This window comes from Telmatherina bonti (genome assembly GCF_933228915.1).
Source record: "Telmatherina bonti genome assembly, chromosome: 7".
Lineage (NCBI taxonomy): Eukaryota > Metazoa > Chordata > Actinopteri > Atheriniformes > Telmatherinidae > Telmatherina > Telmatherina bonti.
The window spans coordinates 34,221,211-34,243,993 of NC_136625.1; the positions used below are offsets into that span (position 1 = coordinate 34,221,211).

General features: G+C 38.8%; 1 protein-coding gene across 2 annotated transcripts in view; it reads right to left on the reverse strand.

The window, feature by feature from the left end:
* The window catches only part of LOC306758146 (TSC22 domain family protein 2-like), a 40,197-nt gene that overhangs the window by 12,129 nt on the left and 5,285 nt on the right, over positions 1 to 22,783 (reverse strand). Inside the window, exon 2 of one of the 2 annotated variants that reach the window (XM_079243364.1) lies at positions 10,452 to 10,526. The exons of the other annotated variant lie outside the window; for it this stretch is intronic. Coding sequence (XP_079099490.1) covers positions 10,452 to 10,526 — 75 coding nt within the window. The remainder of the gene's footprint in view (positions 1 to 10,451; positions 10,527 to 22,783) is intronic. 2 annotated transcript variants of the gene reach the window in all.

Consider the following 22,783-nt stretch of genomic DNA (forward strand, 5'->3'; position numbering starts at 1 on the left):
TGGGTTTCTGCAGGGGGTAATGGTGATGTACTGGGTTTCTGCAGGGGGTAATGGTGATGTACTGGGTTTCTGCAGGGGGTAATGGTGATGTACTGGGTATCTGCAGGGGGTAATGGTGATGTACTGGGTATCTGCAGGGGGTAATGGTGATGTACTGGGTTTCTGCAGGGGGTAATGGTGATGTACTGGGTTTCTGCAGGGAGTAATGGTGATGTACTGGGTTTCTGCAGGGAGTAATGGTGATGTACTGGCTTTCTGCAGGGGGTAATGGTGATGTACTGGCTTTCTGCAGGGGGTAATGGTGATGTACTGGGTTTCTGCAGGGGGTAATGGTGATGTACTGGGTTTCTGCAGGGGGTAATGGTGATGTACTGGGTTTCTGCAGGGGGTAATGGTGATGTACTGGGTTTCTGCAGGGGGTAATGGTGATGTACTGGGTTTCTGCAGGGGGTAATGGTGATGTACTGGGTATCTGCAGGGGGTAATGGTGATGTACTGGGTATCTGCAGGGGGTAATGGTGATGTACTGGGTTTCTGCAGGGGGTAATGGTGATGTACTGGGTTTCTGCAGGGGGTAATGGTGATGTACTGGCTTTCTGCAGGGGGTAATGGTGATGTACTGGGTTTCTGCAGGGGGTAATGGTGATGTACTGGGTATCTGCAGGGGGTAATGGTGATGTACTGGGTTTCTGCAGGGGGTAATGGTGATGTACTGGGTATCTGCAGGGGGTAATGGTGATGTACTGGGTTTCTGCAGGGGGTAATGGTGATGTACTGGGTTTCTGCAGGGGGTAATGGTGATGTACTGGGTTTCTGCAGGGGGTAATGGTGATGTACTGGGTTTCTGCAGGGGGTAATGGTGATGTACTGGGTTTCTGCAGGGGGTAATGGTGATGTACTGGGTTTCTGCAGGGGGTAATGGTGATGTACTGGGTTTCTGCAGGGGGTAATGGTGATGTACTGGGTTTCTGCAGGGGGTAATGGTGATGTACTGGGTTTCTGCAGGGGGTAATGGTGATGTACTGGGTTTCTGCAGGGGGTAATGGTGATGTACTGGGTTTCTGCAGGGGGTAATGGTGATGTACTGGGTTTCTGCAGGGGGTAATGGTGATGTACTGGGTTTCTGCAGGGGGTGAGTTTCTGGTGAAATGTTATAAAAAGCAAAGATTAAATTAAAGGTTTATGGGATTTTTTTTATTATGCTTCTCCATGTTAGAGACAGATTCTGTTCGAGATGAACATCTACCCACTTCCTCCAAATCCACCAATCAACTTCATTTGTCAAATATTAGATCATATATTATGTTAGACAATCTAATTTCAGAATAATCGTCAAAAATAATTCATCTGATTATTTTATTTGGTACCATTTGATAAAGCTGACGACCCAATGAGTTCATCTCTTGGCCCTTTGACTGGAGATTTATTGCTACCAAATGTTTACTTGAGAACATTTCCCATCTTATATTTGACCCAATGCTTTTCATTAACCATCCGCTGGCTTTGACGTCATGGATTTAGCTCTGAAGGCAAATACCACAACGCTGCTGAGGATAAATTTAGACCCAATGAAGAGGCGAGCAAAACAACCTGGCAAAGGTGATTCATCTGCAGCTCATGTTAACATCAATTTAACAATACAAAACAGACTTTTGTTTACATACAACATGTATGTGTGTATTCTACTACTTACAATATTGTATAGTACAATACAAAGTATTTTCAACAGCAACACCCAGAACTGAATGTCTTTGAATTTAGAGATTATTTCAGGTTTGACTCAGTTGGATTCCTACTGAGGTCTGAAGTTCAGGTTACAGTAACTATGTTCCCCAATCCAGGTCCTCGGGACCCCCTGCCCTGCATGTTTTATAGGTAACCCTACTCTAACACACCTGAATGAAATAAAGGACTCGTTGACAGGCTGAAAAGGACTTGATGAGAAAGTTCAGTAATCTGACTCGGGTGTTTGGGAGGAGGAACATGTCTAAAGTGTGCAGGGCAGGGGTCCCCGAGGACCTGACTGGGAAACGCTGCAATCACTGAATACCTGAAAAGTGCCTTCAGTAAAAGCAGGAGTCTGCTTTTGGAGTATTTTTAGTTACCCCTTAAACAGCATTAAACAATCAGAGGTTAATAACTGATTGTTTTCTTTGTTTTGTCACAATCAGTCAAACTTTATTCATATAGCACTTTTTATAAAAAGAAAAAAAAAAAACAGCTCAAAGTGCTTTATATAATAAAAACAAAGTATGTCGTATTTTTCCTTCAGGACTCTGAGCTTTGATGCGTTTCTGAAGAGGAACATCGTTCCTGTGATTAAAGAGTTCCAAGGTGGTCTCAGGACGTGACAGCAGAAGAAAATCTGGCTCATTGATTGGTCAGGATTGAAAACATCTTGGTAGATGTGGTAAACGGAACAACACATTTATGCAGTTTTTGAGTTTCTGTATTTACTTTGGTGTTGAAAAAAAGTGGCAACCTCCGGCGGTTAAAAGTGAAGCCTTTGAGGAAGTGCATAAAACTGCAGTTCCCCCTTCATCCACTAGGGGCTCCAAAACAGAGCGAATCCCCATAGACTCCCATGTTAAAAAGACCAACTTCACAGCAGAAATAAACATGTTTACAGCCTGGTACAAAAAAATCTATTTTGGGTTTAATAGGTCAAGTTTACCTTCATAACAACTTTGGGGGGAGTGAATTTTTTTCTAACTCGCCCGTTTAAAAATAATTTAATCTCTGCGATGGCCTGGTGAGCTGTCCAGAGTGTACTCTGCCTGTCGCCCAAAGCCAGCTGGGATAGGCTCCAGCTTCCTCGCAACCCTGAATTGGATTAAGCGGTTCAGAAAATGAATGAATGAATTAATCTTGAAATTCTGCATATTTACGTCCTTTTGATTGACAGGTACATGATCTCCCGCTTCAAGTAAAAAGAACGTGTGTTTTTAGTGCGTTAACAGCGTCCATTAGCTGGTTAGCTCATGTAAGCTCTGAGTTTGCTGTGCTAGCTCTTAGCTACAGGCAGCTTGGAGTTTGCTCGATGTCAATCATCCACCATGACGCTCACAGCCCCCCTCTCAGCGCCACCTCTTTGCCCATATTTGTATTTTCTGGGCAAGACGACACGCATGCCCCTGCAGTAGGAACCGCCCACCGAGCTTCAATTCAGCTCTTCAGAAACCTACTGGTGACGTCACGGAGGCTCCATCCATCTTTTTATTTACAGTCTATTGTTGAAACCTAATACAGTTTTCAAACTGCGCTGTCCATTTTGAGCAGCAGGAGAGTCCGGCAGGTACCCGACACATGCCAAGACTGGGGAAGCAACTGGACTCTGTGAAACACCAGACCGAGTGGGACGCAGTGCACGGAGACAATAAGCCCTTCTGTCGGGTTTGCAATAGATCTCAGGCCGGCACCTTATTTTCTGCTTTACAGGTTACTAAGAGTGTGTGCCTCTCCACACAGGCAAAAGCTCGCCTCAGCAAGTCTATGTCCAGTGACTGATGTGCCCTCACCCACTCACTCCTCTCACTGGTATTTGGTTGTGGTTCACACACATTCACACACACACACACACACACACACACACACACACACACACACACACTCACACACTCACACACTCACACACTCACACACTCACACACTCATACACGTGGAAAATGGCTTGAACAGAGTTTAAAGCAAGAATTTTAAAGATTCACCGGCTTAATTAAAATCTTTAGTCTGGGATAATATCAGTTTTGCTGTAGAGTATGACGACAAGGGAATGAAACTGTCACTGTCAGTAAATGTGTTCTGAAACATGTTCCCATCACTAAAAAAAAAACAAACATGAAATATGTCCATGTATCTCCAGTTCAAACATCCAGATATAAGGCTTCCCAAAGGGCAACAGCAGTGGAAAACAACAGTCTTTAAAATAAAGTGCTTTTAAACAGACCTACTGGGCCTCTTCAGACAAGATTTTATACCATAAATTCCAAGTTACTGTGGTATTATTCACTCTTCATTGCAGAAAGTATTAATTTATTTAGTAGAGTGATATAATTTGTTTCTACTGTCAAATTCTGTTTTTGTTCATATGCAAAAATAAAATTTTCATTTTGGGACAAAAAAAAAAAAAAAAAAAAGTTCTCTGTATGCACAAAATATGTACCGAAACCGAAGAGTGGCCCAAAAAACGAGGTACGGACCGTTTTGCACAGGACGGCAACGTCCACGCGGTTGGCACGACGGTGGGAAAGAAGGCAAGAATATTTTCCTTCATAAACTCCTCTGCAGCTGCTGCAGAAACGGTTTGAGCTGTAAAAAAAATTAGCACATGTGGCCAAAATAGGTAAAAACTATCATATTTCCTCTGTTCTTCACGAAGAAAAGGCTTTGGGATTTTGTTTGACAAAGCTATTAAAATGTTGTCTTAGCCAGTCGTGTGAAATGCATCTTGTAGAGGCCATTTGTGTGGTTTTGTTTTCTTTTATGAGAAATGGTTGTTATATAGGTTAAATCAATTTTTGTGTAATATTTTAGTATATTCGGTTATATTACACAGATAGACTTTTATTTAAAAGTTTGTTTTTAGCTTTTTGATGAGAGTGAGAACGGTGAGGTAATTTATGTCACGTCCGGGGGTGGTGTTCTTTTTTTTTTTTTTTTTTTTTAGTTGGAAATCAGTGTCAGATGGTGTGAGACAGGATGAAAAGATTTTTTGACCACTTTCAGGCGTTTTGTTGGTTTTTGTTAACTGGAACAAATATGTAATGATCCACCTTTATTATATTTTTTGTTTAAAGAAAAATAAATTAATTGCAATTTTCTAAATCTTTTTTTTTTTTTTTTTTTTTTTTTAAATTAAATTTGGGTTTTGGAAGTGTGTACAAAAATCAGACAGTCCACGCTGCCACCACCTTTAAAAGTAACATGGAAAAGGCTGGTACACATCTAATGTTTGCAAAATCCTGGCAATTCCAGTTCACCATATGAACCCCAGCCAGATGAGGCTTTCAGAATCATGTTAGACGACGGCAGATTAAAAGTTATTGATGCTGATTCGTATTGTTTATTCTTTTTAAAGAAACATCTTAACAGAAATCAGATCCAGTGTGGCAGCACCTCGGTGAGCCCTCACAGATCTTTGATATTGTTCTCAAGAAGGCCAGATAATAAAGTTTGATTTGGTGCAGTTCTTCTGTATTTCAGAAGAGTTTCCACCTGTGGCAGAGCAGCGTTTGGCCAATGGCTCGCCCATGTCTTTATATACCAGCTATGTTGTACAGATTTTCATATTTTCTCAATGCGTCGATTGGCTGTTGATTAAAAGCATCAAATCAACGTTGGTGAATCTTTCACACCAGGAGAAAAGCAGAAATGAAAATGTTCCACATTAATTACATCCACTTCAAATTCTAACTAAGCTCCCAGACTAAACACTCGCTCTGACCTGCGACTCTGCTGGGATTTTCTGTATGAGCATGGCTACTAAAACAAAACAAGGTTTTATTTTTATCTTCTTGAGAGCAATAACAAACTGGTTTATACTGGCAGAGCATGAAACGGCTTTTAAATGTGTCCTCTGGAACTGGGTTTTGACCCCGGTTCCTGCAGTGAGAATGAGGTACAAACATCCTAAAAGGCCTCGGTTCCTGAAACAGTTTCTCTGTAACAAACATTTTTTGTTGGTTCATGCCAACTGATCCAAGTCAGAAGGTCTAAAGATGATGCTGAATGGGCAGCTCCAAATTTACTGTTTTAAGAAAATATTGATGGAAAATGACAAAATAAATAATAAAAGTAAGATATTTTTGGGGAAAAAAGGAGGTACAACACTGATAAAGTGTGCCAAGAAGATGTCTAAAAGGGTTTTCATGCCCACGTGGCTTTCTTATGCATTGCATCTTACTAATTTTTCTCACATTTGATCTAGACGTATAATTTAGGTAACTTTTCCTTTATAAATAAATAAAAATAACCTCAACTGACGCTGTTACACAGTGGTCTGTGGTCTATGGGGTCTGGTTTTTATGAAGGTGTGTCAACAAGATAACTATTTATGTCAAAGGAAAACAACCTTCTGAATAAAAAAAAAAAACAAACAAACAAAAAAAGCCTTTGCATGACATTTTAAGCTGGGGTTCTTGTTTGGCATTTCACTTTCACTACCTCCTCCATGACTTCATCTGCTCTGCTCAGGAATAAACCCAAACTAACCCGAATAAAACTGGACGATTACGGGTCAATCACACTACAGTCTAATGCCAAGATCGACCTAACACAGTCTCAAACAAATCCTTAGTTATCCTCGCTCCCATGGAAACGAGAGCAGCCTTGGCTGAACAGTGTATCCACAACACCAGCACTCAGAAAGAAGTAAAGCTCAAGACCTGTAATACAACTGGGCCCTCTTAACAGTGTTGCTCCCTTTTTTTCCAGAGCGAAAACAATCCACAGGACTCATATCTAACTTTATCTAACGCTGTCAAGGTGTTGTTGGCTTGTCTGTATCCAAAACAAAGCTATTAAATCAGAAAAGTGACTTAATGCTGAGTGTGTGTCTGTGCATGCAGTTCCTGAGCGGCTGGTGATGGTGTGTCAGCTGTGGATTCACACCAGGATAGTCCGCCAGACTCGGTCTGGTTTGGGACTCTGTTCAGCTGGGGGGTGCGATATTAACGCAGACGGAGGGAGAAGAACAAGATGAGACACAACGCAGAAGAAAACTCATTCATCTGTTGGAACAACTTTGGCTTCTAGTACTCTGACAGCTAAACATGGATCTGCATCAGAACTCTAATGGAACCATGTCCGACCTAAAACCGCATATGCATTGTTGTGTTAAACACATTGATGCCCTCTGTTTCATAATCTGCTCCAGCTTTTGGTGCGCGTGAAATGGACCGGGACCTATGTCGGTAGTAGTCTGAGTCCACTTCTTTGATTCGAATCAGAACTAGTTTGCATATTGACCACACCCCAAACGAAGTGGATTTTCCAAGCAAACCGACTAGAATTATAGTCATAAAGCCCAAAATGCGGTTTTATGCGCTGTTATTCAGATATCATTACAAATATGGTTTTAAGTGGTTTTGTGAACTGCTGAGGTCTTTTGAGGACTATCCCTCACCATCCACACAGACACACTGTCATTTCTCAGTTTTGCATTGGGAGAGATTGCCCAAAAATCTGGTTACTTGTATCCTGTTACAGACAACATGGTCTGGACTCTGGTCTGGACTCTGGTCCGGACTCTGGTCCGGACTCTGGTCCGGACTCTGGTCCGGACTCTGGTCCGGACTCTGGTCCATGGGATGCACTTTAAAGCTGAAGTAAAAGCTTTACAGTTTCGTAGTATTACTTCAGAATTGGCCTTGTTTCCTTCCACTAACCAGATTCAACTGGAAATCTCTTAACAAGGAGACAAAACCACAACAGAGTCCAGTAGGTCACAAAACATGTTTGATTATCGGTCAGGATGCTGATATAAAGTTTTATCAGATTATATGTGCAGACAAAATATAAATCCATCCATCCATCTTTGATCAGATCTTTGATCAGATCAAATATGGATGGATGGATTCTCTTTCTTCTTTTTTGGAACATGTTGCAGACATCCACTTTAAAATAAGTGAATATTTGCCAAAACAACAATAAAGTTTATCAGTTTGAACATTAAATATGTTGTTTTTGTAGTGTATTCAACTGATTTGCAAATCACAACATGTTTTTATTTATGTTAGAAAAATGTTCCAACTTCTTGGGAATTTGAGTTGTAAGTTTAATTTTTCTGTTTTAGGTTTGATGTTTGTCAACATGGGCGGCAGATAAATAATTGCAGGTTTTACTTTTGGCCATATAACCCGACCCTCATATCATTGTAATATTGAACAATATCTCACATTGTACGTTTTCCTAATATTGCAGTTTTTTTTGGTTTTTTTTTCCCCCAAAACAATATCTCTGCCTTCATACAAAGTAATTGACCCAACACATCTCAGCTAAGTAAACCTTATGTACTGGTGGGGAGATACTACTTCTGTCTATATTAATACAGTGAATGTAGATTTGCTTCGGTTTTCTTTGTTGTAATGATCAAAATGTTCGAAACCTGTGATTTGGTGCATTACCGCCCTCAACTGCTATGGAGGGTGGACCAGAAATGTCAGACGGCCGGCTAGTTAAATGTGTGATATATCAAATGAATCATCCTGTGGTCTCTGCATGTAAAGTTTTAGAAATGTCAGAATCTTCCTAAATCAGGAGGAAAAGGTGCTTTTTGGTGGATTCAGTTCACTGCTTTGTTGTTTATGTGTTAATGCGAAAAAAAAAAAAAAACTAAACTAACTCCACAGATTAATCTGTCACACTGAAATACCTTGCTTATTGTTTGTAATTACTAAAAAAAAACAAAAAAAACATGAATTTTTGCCGTTTAGCTGTTCTAAATAAGACTTAAGTTTACATCATATTCTGTTTTAATGTCCACAGAAAACATTTATTCCTTCATTTTTCTTCTGCATGACCTGAACATTTTACCCCTCAGTAGAATGAGGTGCAGTCTGTTAAACAGTGTTTTAACAGTGTAGTTCATGTAGATGGCTGATTGAGCTCAGGGAAAACAAAACAGATTTGTATATTTTAGTTGCTTTTTTGTGATTTGATCTGAATGGAAGCAACTGCATTAAGCTATATAGTGATATCATCCCAAATCTTGGATCCAAGGCTCTGTTTACACCATGCTTCCATGCAAAACACAGAACTTTTTACTTTGCTTATCTGAGATTTTAAAAAAGCATTTACACAAGAGAGCCATGACCTTCGCCTCCATGCAGGTGCAAATTGGAGCAGAAACGATGTAGTGTGCATGCCAGACCTCTATTGGGCAGTGAAACTTTGCAACTCAAAAAAGTTCATTATGTCTTTTTTTCATAACATATTAATGGTTTTGTCCTTCAAACAAGGGAAGGTCTTGTTTCAACAAAATCTTCTACTTTAACCTCCTCTGAAAGAAGAACTTGTTAATATATTAATATAACTTTGTTACGACACACAGAAGTTTGCACTGCATCTTCATAAGACCAGTGTCAACCGCTAGTTATCTGGCGCATATAATCTACACGTCTTTGCTAACGGTGTAAATGCTCTGCCAGAAACAAGATTTGCTTCAGCGGACCAAATAAATTAAGAAGATGCAGCAGCACAAATATGAGACGGAGGTCCGCCATTGTTGCTGGTTTAACAGTAGGGGTGGGAAAGCGAATAAAGAAATAAATAAATAGAAACATTGGGATTTTTTTGCTTCACAATTTTAAAATCATCTTTTGTTTAAAAAAAAAAATAAATAAATTTTTTTTTCATATAAATACAAATAATCCATGCTCTTTTTACTTGTCAGAATCGTGGTCTGACTACTGTGTTGTTTTTTTTTCCCTAATTGAAATGAAGGAAAATGACGAGCTAAAAAAGTTTTGTACTTTTTTTTGTTTTTGGTCTACATAAATCAGCAATATTAAAACATTGTGAAAATCGCAATTTAAATCAAATCAGCACCCAAAACAAATCGGAATCGAATCAAATTAGGATGAAAGCATTTTTTCACGGCCCTATTGAACAGGGTCTGAACGTACGAGTTCAAGATGACGCAAAAGATTCAGATTCCAGTCTACAATGACGGGACTCGCCTCGCGTTGCAAGAAAATTTCACTCTGGAAGCTGTTGTCAAATCTTTCCGGTTTAATTCAACCAAAACGTTGTTACCATGTCAACGAGAGGCCAGAACGCAACCAAACTCTCGGTGTTGTGGTGTAAAGAGCACCCAAACGGTGGCAAAATGTGTGTATCCACCGAATCGATTGTTAAACTTATTTCCACTCTCCCTCTTTTTGGACTGAAAAAAGACCTCTAGTTTTAGATGTCTTTTCTGATATTCAGCCTCCACCTTCAGATAAGGTTGCAGGTAATGTTCCCTCCTTCATTCAGATTGGGGCACAGTCTGCTTTTTTTTTTCTTTTTTTTTTTTTTAATAAAACACACAAATTGCGCAAATGCATTTTCAAGATGCTTGTCAAACTATTTACTTACAAGACTGGTTAAACAGATCCATAATCTGATTAACTATCCTGCTGCTTGTGTTGTTTTCCCTACCGTTCGCCTCTGAAACCCACTGTAACAACTTAAGAAGTGGCAGCCAAACTTATCAAAGTAAACACCTAGTAGTATTTATATATTTCAGAAAACACCAGAGAGACAGGAAAAGTTACAGGAAGAGAGAGAGAGAAAGAGACAGAGATGTTGTTGAGAAGTCTATTGGCCAATCCTGCGCTTGCTGCCAGGCTCCGTTTCCAAACTCAACTCATGCATGTATGAAAAGCAAAGCTCGCTGCTGCTCAACACTGCACACACACAATGTTACACTCTTGAAGGCCTGCCTGGTCCAATCCAGCAGAGTACTGTACCTATCACTGTGGGCCTTTGAGTCTCTTAATCTGCTTCCAGACTGGAAGGCCTGGTAGAAAGCCGTGGAGGGGTTCCTGTGTCAACCACACCCGAAGGAAAAGAGAAGAGACAGAGACAGTGAAGAGCTGAAACAGTGAAAACAGATTCAGATTTGATTTCTAAAACTAAAATATTTCCTAAAAACTACTTTAAATTCAAGATGAATGGTTTTTTTTTTTCTTTTACAGGAAGGAAAACAGAATTGGAAAAGTGAGGATTTTGACATAGGAATGTCAGAGTTAGTGAAATTCAATTCAATTCAATTCAACTTTATTTATATAGCGTCAAATCACGGCAATGCCATCTCAAGACGCTTTACAGACAGAGGGGAAAACATAATGACGGCCAATTCATAACAGCCTATATAAGGAAACCAACAGATTGAGTTGAGTCCAACTCAATCTCCCATCCTGAGCAAGCACACTGGCGACAGTGGGAAGCTTTGTAAACTTTAAAGGCCTCCTCCTTGGGGCCACTTATCAACAGTACAGAACGTACCAGTTACCCACGTCATATTAAAATAAGAATAAAACTAAACACCCAGTCCCAAAACTGGTGAAATTGGTTGAGAACCTGCTGGAATCCAGTTTTGTATATTAAAACTACTTTAAACACAAAATAGTTTTCAGGTTTGTGAATTTTTGAGGGATTTTACAGCTCTAATCAGATCCTTTGTTTAAAGATGAAAGAAAACATCCCCAAATTGATGAATTTAACCTCCTGTTTGAGCTACAAGCTGTTCTTTGCCAAGGGATGCATGTTGTGGGTGGGAAAGGAAATATCCCCCACCATGCTGACCCAACACACGATGAATTACAAAACCAACTGAGTCTCTTCAACAGTCACATAAACTTGAATTACACTAAAATGGAGTGTATGTATGTACATACACACACACAGAGCAGAAAGGAATGAAGAGTTGATTTACAGCATATGTGTGAATATCATAGCAGCCAAGGCTCTTTTCCTTGAAATCTCTGGCACAAACTGCCTTTGTCACATTACCTCATGACTAAACACTCTCTCGCTCTCTTCTACGGCTCTGCTTAATATTATTTTGTGGGCATTGCTGCAAGAAAACACTCCACACATGCACACGTGTGGCAGGCGCACACCTTTCACAGAAAGCCCCTCTTTCTCTCGGCTGAAGCTCAGAGCTCTCTGAGAGTCTGCCGCCTGCTGAAATCAACCGAATCAGATGACTTCAAGTCCTCTTCGTGAACGAGCCAGGAACCCGAGTCATCATTCCCTGTTTTCAAGTAGCGATCACTTGCCTCTCAATGGCTCTCTTTGTGAGTCTAAAATGCAACATGTCAATATCTTTTTATGAAAGCGCCTCTTTGTGAAGCAGTTTAAAAGTGCAGGCTCCTCCATGAGCCTCAAGTACGACGAATTAGGGAAACGTAACCTGCCAGATATGCAAACACAAGAAAAATCCCCTTCCTTTTTCTTCATCTTCTTCTACACCTCCGGCTCAAACAAACATGAACCGACCTGGAAAAACAGTGGTTGTATATGTACATGCTTTGCCAGATTCTTCCCCAAACCAAATGTATGACCTGGCAGCAGACAGAAATAGCCTTTTGCCATTTTTGCTGGTTGATGTCACACATCTGGCCACAGCATGACACCCTTCCAAATATGGAGCCTGGATAAGGACGCAAGTATCTCGACCACATTCAGTAACTTTTATGATTATATTTGCAAGTGTAACAACAAGTCAGGAAATCCAAGTCTGTTCTACAAGACTTCCTACCTAATTGGAAAAAGAGTGGATGTCCTCTGTAACCATTACTAAACTTTAGGGTCGCTTTGAAAAGTACCGCTATGCCTGTCTGACCAAGGCCGGATGCTCTCTAAAGTCAAGTTGGTTTATCGAAACTCAAAGTTTCTTTCTGGAGATGGAAACCATGTCAGAACCATTAACAAATTCTACCAACTTAAATGTTTTATTTATCTATAAACCAACTTCCTCTTGGGAGTTATGTTGGTTGTGCAGGCTACCGTCAAGTCTTTCTGTGACTGGTTGGAAATGAGAGAAATCTGGTTGGTTCCTAAGTAGTTGTGTAAAACTGCACCACTTCTTGTAAAACAGACATTTTCTGACTTCTAAAACGTATTTTAACACGTGTTTTGAGACTTATCTCTTCTGATTTTTATAATGAATCCATACCTGTTGATTAGACTTGTACCTGTACTTGGTGCACTTACAAATACGGAGATTAAAGTTTTGTATAGTGGTACGAAGGTTCATCTTCTGCAGTCTAATTTTTTTTCTAATGTAGCATGGAACATTATGTAAATCCTATTTCAACCATTTTATGTCCAAGTTTTACTGTAGCGATCAGCTACAATTCAATCAGCAATAGTTAAATTTATGTAGGTTATAAAGTTTGTGAGAATGTTGAAAATGTTCATAATCAAGTCTTTATAGACTTTTCCCAAAGAGCAATAATTAAGCCTTAACATGCATTTGAATTGTGAAAAAAATAATCATTTTTCGCGGGGTGTTTTCAGAACGTAACTGTAACCAACAAACAAGCGACCACTGTATGTCCCTATCCACAGGTTCAGTTACAAAGCACCTTGCTAACTTACAGATCCTAGAAAAATCTATCAAACAAGGTTGGAAATTTGGCTCGTCTTGGAAAAGAGGTGCAAGGAAACATGAAGGAGACAAAGAGGTAAAGACTAAAAGGTGAGATGAAAGGAAACAGTGGCTCTTATTCACCTAAGCAGAAACAAACTGAGTTCCAGTACTGACACATGAATATCACAACTGCTGCGACTTGTAGATGTGGGCTGCTACCTTTCTATCTCAGAGCCTTTCTTTCCTCCTCTACCTACATTTTGATGCGTCCAAAAGGATGCTGATGGATTTCACAACTAAAGAGGGGTTTGCCAATGGATGGTGAGGTAACTGGGACAGAGAGGATACTAAAGAAAGAGGGAGAGGCTAAAAAAAAGGGTAATGAAAGCTCTTAGTGTTCATGCTTGTTGGGTGTTGGGTTCCCATCATAGAGCAGAAGTAGGTCAAAACCATTTAGATTCCAGGATGGAGCACAGGAACGACTTGGAGCAACTGCATCATGATTGTGTAAACAAAAGAGGTGGAGGGACATGTAAGCAGTGGTACCCACAAACAGAAGTTGGTGCTAGCAAATAAAGTACCTTTAATCCCATAAATACAACATGAAAACTTGCGTGATTTGAGATTTGGATGTGGATAAACTGGTTAAAAATGTCAATTTACTTTCTGTACGTTAACTTTTCTATTAATTATGAAGAAGTTCTAAAGAAAGAAGAACTTTGTCCCAACATATTAACATACTATGTTCAATTATACTATTTAATATAAAAGGATATTCAGAAATTTGGACAGATCTCTGTGACCCCAAAATACCTAAAAGGGTCAAGAAAAGTGGGACACGCAACAAATTAATGATAAAATGAAGTGCTGACGGTATGAGCTACTCTGATAGTACATTATGATGTATCAAACCATGGCAAATACAACTGTCAATATTTAACTAAACATAAAGCCATTCTTTACATTCTAAGGTTTTAACATCCTTTTTTCTATGTATACGAAAAGAAAAGTGACTTAAAAAGTTTAAATAAAGTAAAATCCTCATCATGCACCCGATGATCATCATAACCCAGTTGCAACTACTTCCTTTGTATCCTTCTTAACAACAAACATTAAACTTAAATTAACTTGTCAAACAGCAGTTTTTAAAACATAGCTGTCACATAAAACCCTGACATTTTAGTTACTCATCAGTTACATAAATTACAAGTTTAAACCTATGTTGTGGCTGTGGTTAAGTAAAAGAGGGAGAAAAAAAAATCCTCTCAGGCACAGAATTTTGTTTTTGTTTTATGATCAAATTTCTTGGCAGGTCCAAATTATTATTATTATTTTTTATAACCATTAACTTCATGACACATTAATGCTAAATTACTATCAACCAATTTTGTCCAGCTAAAAAAAAATCTAATGAATTTATTTTTATTTATTTAGTGTCATTACATATTAATATTTTTTTATTCGCCTTTAATTTATTTAAATTCAATTGTATTTTATGTCATCTGTCTTTTTTTTTATTTATTTATTTATTTTTTTATATTTAATTTATTTTTGTATAATTGTGCATAAATGGAGGCATTTAGGGGTTAATAATCTTAAATTTAGCATGGGCTTAAATGGTCATACATATGGCATGTTTTGTATTTACCACGGCTGCCACAAAATCCCAGTTTTCAAATAAAAGAAGAAGCTTGTTTTCTACTTCAGAAGAACGAGTTTAGCAACTTGGCAAATAAAACGAATGAGGTGCTTATAGAAACAAATGTCAAGGCCTGATGTAACTGGCAGAAGAAACAGAAACAACCTTAGGCTATACAACAAATCAATCAAAGAACTTCAGAAGCTTTACGTCATGACAGCCTGTAGCGTCGGTTAAGGTTTCATTGCATTTTCAATTAATTCATCAAACAAAGCCTGTAAGAAACAAGCAAATAAAAATGAGAATATTATCATTTTCTGCCCAGCTGATAAAATAAAAGTGAGCCACTCAAGTTTCACTTTCCAAAAACAAGATAAGCTCAGCTCAGAATACGCTGGTTATCTCCACCTCTGTGCAGCACATCCTCAGTTAAAGAGGCCAGTGAAACCTTGGACTGAGTGGGTGACGGTCTACCTCTTGTCAGAACAATGTCAGGCCTCTTTACCTGCCGCGTACACGATGACTAAAGCAGAGATGACAGAAATATAGACTAGCAGGATCAGTCAAACCAGAACAATACATCTTTCTTCTTGAAATGGCTCCGAGGCTGACAGATGGAATTGCAGAGGATGATGAACATAACTTGTGTCAGCAAAACGCACCAACAGGTAGTGATTAATGAAGCTGTGTGGTAACACACTACTGTTCAATGCAATTAACCATCTATGAGGGGGTTAAGAAATAGTGCAGCACAGCAGCAACCTGACAGAGGAGTTTTTATTACAGCTGAGGCCACAGGGTTGACTCTCACCGCAAGCGAGGCATAGTGGATAAAATGTGCCAACCAAATGTCATATGATACAACCAGAGAGCCCCAGTGCGGAAGCAGGGAGCGAGCTGAGGAATATCCAGTGAATAGAAGGTGGAGAGCAGAGCGAGGGACGCGGACTAAAAACAGGATACAGCAGTTAAGAGTAGAGGTCACCGAGGGAAAAACCCTGTAGTACACTCTGCCTCTCTGCGTCATGATCACACACACTTCCACCTTCAACAACCTCCTAATGTCTGTGGTGAAACATGGCAGCCACACCAGGCGGTCCCCTCAGTGACAGCAACAAGCCCCCTGGCCTGCCCCCCCTTCTGATGAGTGTGATCTTACATAAGCTCCTGTTACGTGAGGACAATAAACCAAACCTCCTCAATTACTTCCACACTTCATTTCTAATACATTCATGCAGAAGATCCTGCAGAAGAGGAGCAACCTCCAATTTCCTATAAAGGTGGGAGATTTTCTAAAAAGCGACACAATAAGTTTACTGTTTATTTGTTTAACCTCTCTTCTGTACAGGGGGCACCATAAAGTTCGTCCAGTGCGGAGTTGTACACACCGTAGGAAGCAGCAATCCTAACATATCAAACCGAAATCACGAGGACAAAGTCAGCTAAAACCCTCTACCAAGCACAGGCATCTAAATGAAACAACTCAAACCCAAAGTAATTATACAGGAATGTCAGAAAAACATGAAAACAGCTCTGTCCACTTCAGAGCTTCTGCTAATTTCTCCACGCGAACCAGGTGTTACGTAAAACCAGCGGCTCTCCTCATTATAAAGATGTGTCTCTCATCACTGTGGGACAAAATCTCAGAGAGCTAGCATCCACAGAGTAACAAAGAGTAAAAAATTTGATCATAAATCATGCCTCAGTTTGTTGTTTTGTGGTAAAAAGTTCATAAAAACTCTGCTAATGTGTCTCCTGTTACTCTGCCTTTGTTTGGAAGAGCCTGTTGGTTTCCATGGAAGTGCAGGAGGTTTTACTACATTCAATATTCACTCTTCCTATCATATAATAGCTTGGGCTTCACTTCTTCTGGATCCTCATGGTGGCTCTAAGGTGAATGTTGGGTCTACACCTGGATTCTCCTGACTGGCCATTGATGGAAGTGTCCATCATCAACATCAGCCGATGGCTTCCGAGATATTTACCTGCATTAAACACCTGGAAAATTGCTCAGCTTCATGTTTGTAGCTTGTACTTTTTGTCTTGTTTTCTCTGGTTTGCTTGCAGTGGCCTCTTGCCAGCTCATAACTGTAAATGAGAAGTTGTCATTTGATTTTACCTGGTAAATTATTTAAAATAAATAAATAACTGCTTACTGTCTGGAAACAGATGTCAGCATAATGACAACATTTGTTTCCAATTGTTAAATTTTATCTGTGCAAATACTGACCTTCACAACCATAAAAGTTACCCGTCATGGGCACAAATATATCCTCATACTATCATGAACGCTAACTCTTGCCTGTTATCATTAGCTGTGTTTTTATTACATTTTTACAGAAAATAAAAGCAATATTTGTAAGTTTCGACAAACAACAACTGCGTGTTTCCATTGAACAGTGTTTAGCGCATTAGCCTTAAGTCTTGTAAAATCTTGTTACTCTTCAGAGATTTAACGAAAAGTGCGGTTATGCAAAGTAGGCACGCAACGTTGTCTTTGGGTTTTCTACTTGCTACGGAGAAATTGCAATGGATTCTTGAAGCTTTTCTCCCTAATTTTCTTGTCTAAATTTCTGAAATTCGTTGCTTGTTCGGCATGGCGCCATCTTTACCAGAAATGAAATGGTCACGACCCCCCCTACATCACATCCAGGGACACGTAAGTTATCCAAGTTTTCCACTGCGCCGAAGCCAAATGAACAAGAACATTTAGATGAGAATAAAACTTCTTGTCTTTAGCGCCTCAAGTCCTACCTAGAAGATCAACAATAGCAAAGAAAGCCAGAAAGAACACCTAAAATGTCAAGAAAATTAAGAAAAATCAAGAAATGTAATGCTACCAGGCACCAGAAAAAACTAACAAACTACATCCATGTTTGGAAACGCACAGCAAATGAACAGATGCACTTTATAAAAGGAAAAGCAGCCTATCAAACTCCCTTACCACTGCATTGGACCTGCATGGGGAGGACATTTAGGATATCTCTCTATTAAACCACTGAAATTTTCTACACCTACCACATAACTCAACATGCTCCATGAATTTATTGACGGTCAGCACAAATTATTGATCAACAAACCATCATTTGCCTGGAAAGACCAAACTTTTAGCAGAGGTTCCTTTTATACCCAATCATGACACTCTTACCGGTCACTAACTGATATGACACAATCCTCCCGAAGGGTATTGCTTTGACTTTTCATTCATTTTCATCATATTTTTCATAATTTCTTAAACACATAGAAATGGTTCCGTGAAAACACTATAAGTTATTTGGTTCTTTTAAATAACTGGTTTAATTATGTTTTTGTTTTTTTTGTTTTTTTTTTTATTATTTTGATTTTATTTTTTGTTAAAGAGAGAAGATTACTTTAGAGTTTTGCCATGCAACATGGGATTGGGGGTGTGATCAGTATATGTGTGTGAATGATTATGTGTGATTGTTTTACTTGTTTTAATAAATATAAAGCACTTCTTGTTACTTTATGCATGAAAGGTGCTATACAAATTAACTTTGATTTGATTTGAATTATGAAGAAACTACAGGTTTAAGTTACTGTATAGTGGGTCTGGGGCAACAAACAAGAAAAAATAGCAAAAAACTAAAGACGTTGTTATTATTCTAGAAAGGATCTGTCAGTATTATACCTCAACTTGGACATGTTGAACATACAAACTCTGATTTTACATTCAAAGTGACTGAAACTTCATGGTCTGGTTAAAAACAGAGCACAGATCATGTTAATCACACCAAGAAAAGTTTCTGACTGGGGTAAAAATATCCACACATTCAAATCAACATGTGGGGAAATTGTGCTTGTACAGTACAGGAATAAGGAAGAGAAGTAATTATTGACAGAGGTGTTTGCAAAGAGTAAGAAATTATTACATGTATTGATTATTATTTTCAAATATACGTTAATCAGAAAAAGTGAAGAAGATTCAGCTTTTTGCATGATGTCAGAATGAGGCAAACATGTAGAATAACTATTACAGCTGAACTTTCATTAGACTTTCTCTAAACTTTTGAACGTACAAGTATTTATTACACAAGATCCTGATGATTCACCACACACAGACACAAATATCCTGAAACAAGTGTCTGAACCATGACTCAACCAACTTAATGTTTTAGCTTGTACGTAAAACATCCCTGTTCATCATTCTGTTCACATTTAGATAGAGATAACACCTAACACATGACAAGTTATTTAGACACTGATCAGCTGTTGTCAACAAAGCGACACACAGAGGCTGCCATGTATTTAAAAACAAAACTGTGTGTTTCTGGCTGGTTCAGCAGCCACAAACGTGGCACAAAGAGGAAAGCCGCCTTTCAGCAAATTTAAGTTAAAGTCAATAATTCTCCTGAAAAAGATTATACATAAATCTAAATTTTTTTTCTTTCTCTCTCTCTTTTTCTCTATACAAGTTGTTTTCTTTTTTCTCTTCTTTTCAATTCTTTTTCTGTCCCTCTTCTGTCCTCTCCGGTCCAGCAGTACAAACTTTGTAATACAAACAATTATACAAAATAAATAGAAAAATAAAATTAAAATCCAGAATACCAAGGAGAGAATTATATCTTCGATGCTTCCCTTGGCAACGTAAATTTGCCCAGCAGAATACAGCATCTAGAAAATCCATTTTTGCCTGCTGAAATGCTGGACAAGACTAAATAAATAAATAAATAAATAATTTAAATGAGGAAACGATGCACAGCCTTATGAGGATTTTTATTCATATCAAGCTATCCCTTACAGTTCCTACAAAGACATGATGTTTTATTATTTCCACTTAACATTCGTATCAAACAAAGAACTATTTCCCCATATTTTGTTCTTGTTCACAATCCTTTAAATAACCACCGTTGTATGTCACTGCGTAACACTACAAATGTCTAAACTGTGAAAACTGGAGAGCATCTCGATTAAAAACACTTTGCAACCAGGGCAGAAAGTTACTTTGAAGGTCTGAATGGCATTGCTGAGTGTTTGTTATTTATTATAAACCATAATGAAAGCCACTGATGGATGTGGTGACTGCATGATCTGTTATTACTCACAGGGTACTAAGAAGCGTTGGCTTCCTCCCAATCCTTTTGAACTACAACATTTTTGCTATATAACTTTATTTTTACCTTCATGTCTGAATAAATTCTCAAATCAAATTGAAGACTCAGCCAACCAAAGCGCCGGGTCTTCCCAGCAGTAAAGACTAAACTTTACTGCCTCCTAAAACGTGCCGTAAACATGTTTAAATACATGTAAGGTCACTCTGTGATGTACAGACATTTATTAGTTTCTACAGGAGCTTTTAACAGCGAAGGTGTGCTTCTGTTGTGTGGATTACGTGGTAGTAAAACGCTAAAATATTACGCAACGGCGGTGGAGATGAGCATAGCTAAAATGCCTTCTGAAGAGAGACACCAAGTTTCACTCTGCGGCTTCCTCCACCTCTTCTCAGCATACCGCTGTCGCTGCAGCAGAGGAACGTCATTCAGCACTTCATCTGCACACCAACAACCACCACGTCCTGTCTGCCAGTCAATCGGTGGGGTAGTCGCTACAAAGCACATGACTAACTCCAGTACAGAGACTCTGAGTGACTTATAGGCCAGGGAGGAGATGTGGGAGGGGGGGAGGCAGGTTTAACATCATCCAAACGGAAATGACAGGAGTTTATCCGAAGCTTTCGTTGGGAAAGAAAAGAGTCATGATGTGACAAAAAGCAAAGCTGGCTGACACACCCCACTCCCCACTGCCGGGTCTCTTATCAGCAGAATAAGGGCACCGTGGAAAGACCACTGCTCAGTGTCTGATACGGCCAAGCTGTCAAAAGAGCCCCTCGGTCTTATCAGCATGGAAGCTGCGTTATCTCACAAGCAAAACATACGTACTCCAAAAACACACAGTCTGAACTAAGTAGCTTTGTCCTAAATTGAAAAAGAAAACACCTGAAATGTGTCGGGGAATTATCTGGGATTTATGTAAAATAAAGGTATAAATAGCCTGTTGTGTGTGGGTGACAGGGCACAAAGTTGAGCTTGAAACTTCTGGAAAGAGGTTTAAAATGGGTGAGACATGCCTCCCAGGGGCGAGTAGGAGGAGACAATGTTCCCCGAGATGGAACGGGGGGGGGGGGGGGGGGGGGGGGGGTGTGTGTGTGTGTGTGTGTGTGTGTGTGTGTGTCCAAGCATCCATAAGGGGGTCGTTCATTATTAATAGGCTTATTGATTTGAACTGCTTATTGCCAGTGTTGACATCTGTAAATACTTGGGGTGTGACGATATGCTTTTGTCCCGATTTGATTCGATTCGGATTTTTGGGTGCCAATTTGATTTAATTTGCGATTCTCACAACTCTCCAATATTGCTGATTTTTGTAAAACAAAAAAAAAAAAAAAGTCAAACTTTTTTTTTACTCGTCATTTTTCTTGATTTCAATGAGGAAAAAACAACACAGTAGCCAGACCACCATTTTGCTGCTATAATGCCCAAGAACACAAGTAAAAAGTTCAATAAAAATAGTAAAAATGATAAATTTTATAGTGCATTAATTTTGTTTATTTAAAAAAATCCTTTTTTTTTTTTTTTTTAACAAAAAATCTATTTTAAAATTTTGAAGAAAAAAATCCCGATTTCCGATTTTTCAATTCGATTTTCCCACCCCTAGTAAATACACAGCTGGCAGAGAAACTCTGCATAAAGACACAACTAGGGCTGTTAGTTAAACAGCCTGGCACGGGAAAATAATCATGATATTATGATTATTTTGTGCCAATTGATTAGGGGTGGTAAATTGAATCATAAAAATTGAATATATGGATTTTTTCTTTAACAATTTTAAAATAGATTTTTCTTTTTTAAAGAAATCTTTTTTTTTTCAAATCCATCATCCATGATGAAAATTTTTTGTCATTTTTATTGTTTTTTTTATTAATCTTAAAACTTGTCGTTTTGGGCATTATAGCAACAGAATGATGGTCTGGTAACGGAGTGGTTTTTTCCTCATCGAAATCAAGAAAAAATGACTCACAAAAAAAGTTTTGTACATTTTTCTTCTTTGTTTTTCGTGTGGTCTACAAAAAAAATCAGCAACATTGAAGAATAGTGAGAATCGTAATTCAGATCGAATCTGCACCCAAACAAAATCAGAGTCGCATCAGGACGAAAGCATATCGTCACAGCCCAACAACTGATCCACAACACAATAAATATGAAAAACTTTTAGGGTCTCAGTTTAATTTATTTCTATAGTTTATAGAAATGTTGGGTGTGTTCCCTTTACACCTAAAATTGTGCAAAAACTAATATTGCAATTAAAAAAAACACAAATAGAAACTCCTACTGTATATTAAAAAAAAAAAAAAAAGTCTATAAAAATCACTAAAAAGTTTTTACGCACTCATGAGATTTCTGATGTTTTGATATAAAAACATATCGCAAAAGTGTAATGGAAACTTTTCTCGCATTTACGTGTCCCTGGACGTGATGTGGCGGGTCGTGACCAGCTTAGATCCAGTCAATATGGCGCAGTGCGGAGCAAACAGAAAATTTCAGAGCATTATGTAAAGAAAATGAGGGGGAAAAAAAGCTTTAAAAAAGCCGTAGAAAATTCTCCACAGCAAGTAGACAAGCCAAAACAACGCTACGTGGCTACCTTGTATTAACGCATTAAAATCTCATCACACAAATGAGATTTTAATGCGTTAAACACTGTTCAATGGAACCAGCTGCAAATCGCAATTGTTGTTTGTCAAAACTCGAAAATATCGCTTTTATTTTGCAGAGAAACTGTATGGAAACGCAGCTAACAGTGAAACAGTGACGACACAACATCTCTCAGACAAAACAGATAGAAAATGCTACAGGACCTCTACCTGGACTTCCCAGGCTTCTTTCTGCAGACATTCAGTTTTCACCGCAGCAGCTCATCATTGTGATCCTCAACATTTTTTAGCCTTAGCATGGAGAGTGATGGCGCTACAAGATCTTTACAATTAAATCCACCCTTGCATTAAACAGTGATATGAAATAATCGTGACATCCGCAGAGTCGGGAAGT